The sequence below is a fragment of the Raphanus sativus genome, chromosome 5 (assembly GCF_000801105.2).
Source record: "Raphanus sativus cultivar WK10039 chromosome 5, ASM80110v3, whole genome shotgun sequence".
Classification (NCBI taxonomy): Eukaryota; Viridiplantae; Streptophyta; class Magnoliopsida; order Brassicales; family Brassicaceae; genus Raphanus; species Raphanus sativus.
Window position 1 is genome coordinate 37,470,316 of NC_079515.1, and position 4,359 is coordinate 37,474,674.

At 35.2% G+C, this 4,359-nt stretch overlaps 1 protein-coding gene across 1 annotated transcript; it reads left to right on the plus strand.

The window, feature by feature from the left end:
• Window positions 1–1,093: 1,093 nt before the first annotated feature.
• Window positions 1,094–2,581, plus strand: LOC108833039 (probable BOI-related E3 ubiquitin-protein ligase 3). The gene is made up of 2 exons (XM_018606486.2): window positions 1,094–1,794; window positions 1,892–2,581. Exons 1-2 carry the CDS (start codon window positions 1,309–1,311, stop codon window positions 2,432–2,434), a joined length of 1,029 nt encoding a protein of 342 aa, XP_018461988.1. The 5' UTR covers window positions 1,094–1,308; the 3' UTR covers window positions 2,435–2,581.
• The last annotated feature ends 1,778 nt before the right edge of the window (window positions 2,582–4,359 follow it).

Here is a 4,359-nt window from a genome sequence, read left to right on the forward strand (position 1 = left end):
TGAAAAAATGTTCACAGAAGAAGTTTAAACGTATATATAAACATCTGCAATAATTTTTTTATTAAAGATGGTGAGTATATGACAAAATAATCAATAAATTAATTTTCTTTTCTCGAGTTTTCTCATTAAACTAAAACTAAAGAATAATGCCAAGCTGGCACTTCAGACGTGCCCATGCGACCCTCGTATCCCGGCAACTCCATCACACGTGGACCATGGATCCTACACCTTAAGAGTTTGTTTTATTTGACACGTGGCACTGTCAGTTACCGTATGGTATCTAGCCCCCTGCCCATTCACGGATTCCCCGTTGGAATTTAACGGGGTTGTCCTAGTCTGTTGAAACGGATAAGACACTACTCATTATTTTGTATTTTGTATTTTGTATTTTGCGTTATATAAAATATAATAATATTAATTGATTCAGAATTTTCTGAGCGTCTAAGATTCAAACTCATGCATGCAAAGCAATTAATTCGGAGTTTAAAAAATAAAAAATATAGACTAGCTCCCAAACATACTGGCATGTATTCAATAATTATATCATATGATAGTGGCATTTCAAAACAACACGGTAACTAATAATTTAAGATAGTCACAGGACACACAACTCTTGTCACATGAGCCACCTCTTTTGTAGTACCATATTTTGGCATTTATATATCAGCATTTACGTATGTCTCAGTTCATACATGCAATGAATCTTCCGCGGTTACTTACACCAAACATTATTGTAACCAATAAAGATTTTTTAATTGTCAGTTTTGACCAGTATAGTTAATGACGAAGAAGAAGAAAACAAGACAAGAGTTTGGCGAAAGAGGAGAGAAACAAGATGTTTAAAGTTAAAAACCAAAGAAAGGAAAAGAGTCCCATATAGATATTATGATTTTGACCGTAACTCTGGCCAAAGATTTTACATGTGTCATTGTCAAGGTTTTTTTTTCTTATCATGAAGAAACGCTGGAAAAGGCAACTTCTTTAACGGTCACTGGTCAGCTTGATAACGTAAGAATCCTCATGCTTTAGTTTTTTAAATTTTTTATAGAAAACAACAAAACTTCAATAAATAAAATATTTAAATACAAACACATCACATCTTCGTCTCTGTTCTCTATAAATTGGCAGACAGTGTCTTGGCTTCTGCTTCGATATTTGCTTTTAGCTTATTTTTTCCTCTCCACTAAACCATAATTAAAAACCCCACAACCTCCGTTACATCTGCCACCACCATCTTTCGTAGCATTCACGTTTCTAGTGGTTTCATTTAATAGCTTTGAACTAGTCTCTCAAGTTACAAAAACGTAGATGGCTGTTGAAGCTCACCATCGTAATCCTCTGTGTTCTCCCAACGTCGCTGGTGATTTTCTTTACAGAGAAATGATGCATCCACTTGAAGCGAACGGTTTCGTCTACAACAGCCAGTTCAGACACGACAACGTTCCAGCAGTTACGACGCCGTTTAACCCCACCGTGGAGTGTCAAACTTCTCTGCTGAATCAAGCTTACAACATCTCACCGGTTGATTATTTGGTTCATCAGTCTATAAAACCGACAATTCATTCCGTCGACAGCTCCGTCACATTCAACAGCGAGAGAAATGGCAATAACGTTGACTTTCTTCGTCCTAGTTCCTCCTCGTCTCTGAGAAAACGCCCTAGAGAAGAATCAGTCCTTGTTAGTCCTATGCCAAGCCAGAAACGTCGCACTGATCCTCTCATGTTCCTAGGTCAAGACTTGTCTTCTGACGTCCAGCATGACAGTTTCGATATCGACCGCTTGATCTCTAATCACGTAAGCGCTCTCATTAGTTATTATATATATTGCAACATAATATATAGTTTTTTTATTGTTCATATCGGCTTACATTCGTTTAACAAAATTTTATCAGGTCGAGATAATGAGAATGGAGATTGAAGAGAAGAGAAATAGTCAAGGAAGGAAAATAATGGAAGCTATCGAACAAGGGTTGATGGAGAAACTAAGAAACAAAGACGAAGAGATCAACCACATCCAAAAACTAAACCTCTATCTCGAGGAGAAGGTTAAGTCACTCTGCGTAGAGAATCGGATATGGCGTGACGTGGCACAGTCTAATGAAGCCACCGTGAACGCTCTGAGATCAAACTTACAACAAGTCCTTGCCGACGTGGAACGTAGGGAGGAGCCTACGGCGGCTGACGACACGCAGTCTTGCTGCGGAAGCAACGACGAGGGTGACAGTGACGAGACGTGGAGGCTAGTGGGAGAGGAGGCGCAGGTGCGTACGGTAACAAGGACGATGTGTAGAGGCTGTGGAGAAGGAGAAGCAAGTGTGTTACTGTTACCATGCAGACACATGTGTTTATGTATTGTGTGTGGTTCTTCGCTTAACACTTGTCCGGTCTGTAAATCCCCAAAGAACGCTAGTATCCATATTAATCTTTCCTTGTGAAACCTAAGAGCAGTTCCATTAGCAGTTCTAATAGAGTATTAAAAATTAAAAAGTTAAAAAAGTACAGATAAAAAAAAAATTAGAGATAACTGATTCTGTGCAAAGATATTTTTTCTGATTTTTTAAAACATTTTTTTCCATTTGTCATCATATTAGTGATTGATCGATATTAAAATAATTTATCAAATAAAAGTATTTGTGTTAAAAAATTTGAGAATTTTAGGAAAGTTCTATCAATAATATTATTTAAAGAGTACCTCTAACGAAGGTATTTTACTAGAGTTCTTAAATGTAAAAAATATTTTAAATATTTTAAAAAGAGAGAAGATGAGACAAAGTTCTAGAAAGAAATGGTTTTATTACAAAATTGTATTAATCATCTACAGTGCTAACCAATCTGCTGCAAGTACCTCCCAAAATACTAATCATCTACAGTGCTAACTAATTATTTTCTAAAGAACAAAATGGTTTTATTACAAAATTGTATTAGAATAAAAAAATATTTATTATGTTTACAAAATTGTATCAGAATAAAATATTATTATTATGTTTACAAAATTGTATCAGAATAAAATATTATTATTATGTTTCTATATTGATTTTTAGACACCCACCGATGGTGTTGCTCTAACAATACTAGTAAATTGTAAATGTCCTAAAAATAGTAACTAGTTGAAACAGTTAATTTCTATATCTTTGATATATATAAAAAAGCTGTTCATTCTTTAATTTCTTTTGTCATGATGATGATGGAACACGAATCTTTGACATAAGTGTCTGTTCTTTAATTTTCAGGAAGGGGTTGATGAAAATCGTGGATTAGGTTTAAACCCACTTACCAATGTCTTTTCCCATCTTTGTGTGATATTGCACCAAATAAAGGGACAAGTTTCGTGGTTCAACTACAAGTCTTTACTCCATATATCAACGTCACTTTCACAAGATGGGGTTCTTTTTCACTAGCATATGCTTTTGTTGAACTATTATTACTTTGTGTTTATATTGCGTACAAGGAAAAAGATAAAGCAATTGGTATAAGTCGTGGGTTATGCGTGACAGTCCATCATACCAAAAGCCATTTCAACTTTTCCTCTGTACCGGAGTGAACTGATGCTGAAAAGACCTAAGGAGTGGGGATCAAGTGCAAGTTAGCCCGTAGCAGATTTTAGGCGCAAGTTAGATAAGAAACCGAGGTTTGACTAGCCGTTAGGAAAGAGCACTGACTGGCGCGTGGGGACATTACGGTGGCGGTAAATGGCAAAGACTGACGTGGAGGACGCGCGCAAATGTCGCTGTGCGGAAGAGAGTGGGTCCAAAATTTAACGTTATCAAGTTTACTCTATTTTCTAAAAGTAAAAAAAAAAACGAGAATTGTAAAAGAAGACCAAATTATTTTAAAAAGAGTTTTATTATTTCTTTTGTGGTAATTTCATCGTGAATGTAATAAAAATAATCTAAAGAAATAGGTTCGAGATCAATTTTTTCATATCTTATAATAAGCTATCATTTCCGCCGAATATTCAACTAGTGGCATAGCTAAACTATTTTTTGTTGTGATAAATCACGAGCCGAATGCATCAATGATAGCATATGTTTATCTTTGGACCAAATTCGAAATACTTGAGATAACCATACAAGAGGTATATATTATGTAATCTTTTGGAGGTATAGATTTGTGATAGAGAAATTGCCAAAAATACCATTTTCATAGTATCACTTTTCATGTTTACACTAACCACTTTTACCACTACTTTTAATGAAGGGTTTAGATTTGAAGGTTTAGGATTTAGGGTTTAGATTTGATGTTTTAGAGTTTAAGGTATATAGTTTAGGGTTTAGAGTTGAGGATTTAGGGTTTAGAGTTGAGGATTTAGGGTTTATAGTTTAGATTTTAGGGTTTAGGGTTTAGGATATTGAATTTAGGG

Bases quoted from the DNA above. Each gene is read 5' to 3' on its own strand.
- LOC108833039 (XM_018606486.2), top strand. From the start codon at position 1,309: ATGGCTGTTGAAGCTCACCATCGTAATCCTCTGTGTTCTCCCAACGTC. The intron at 1,795-1,891 runs GTAAGCGCTCTC...AAATTTTATCAG, and splicing joins ACCGCTTGATCTCTAATCAC to GTCGAGATAATGAGAATGGA.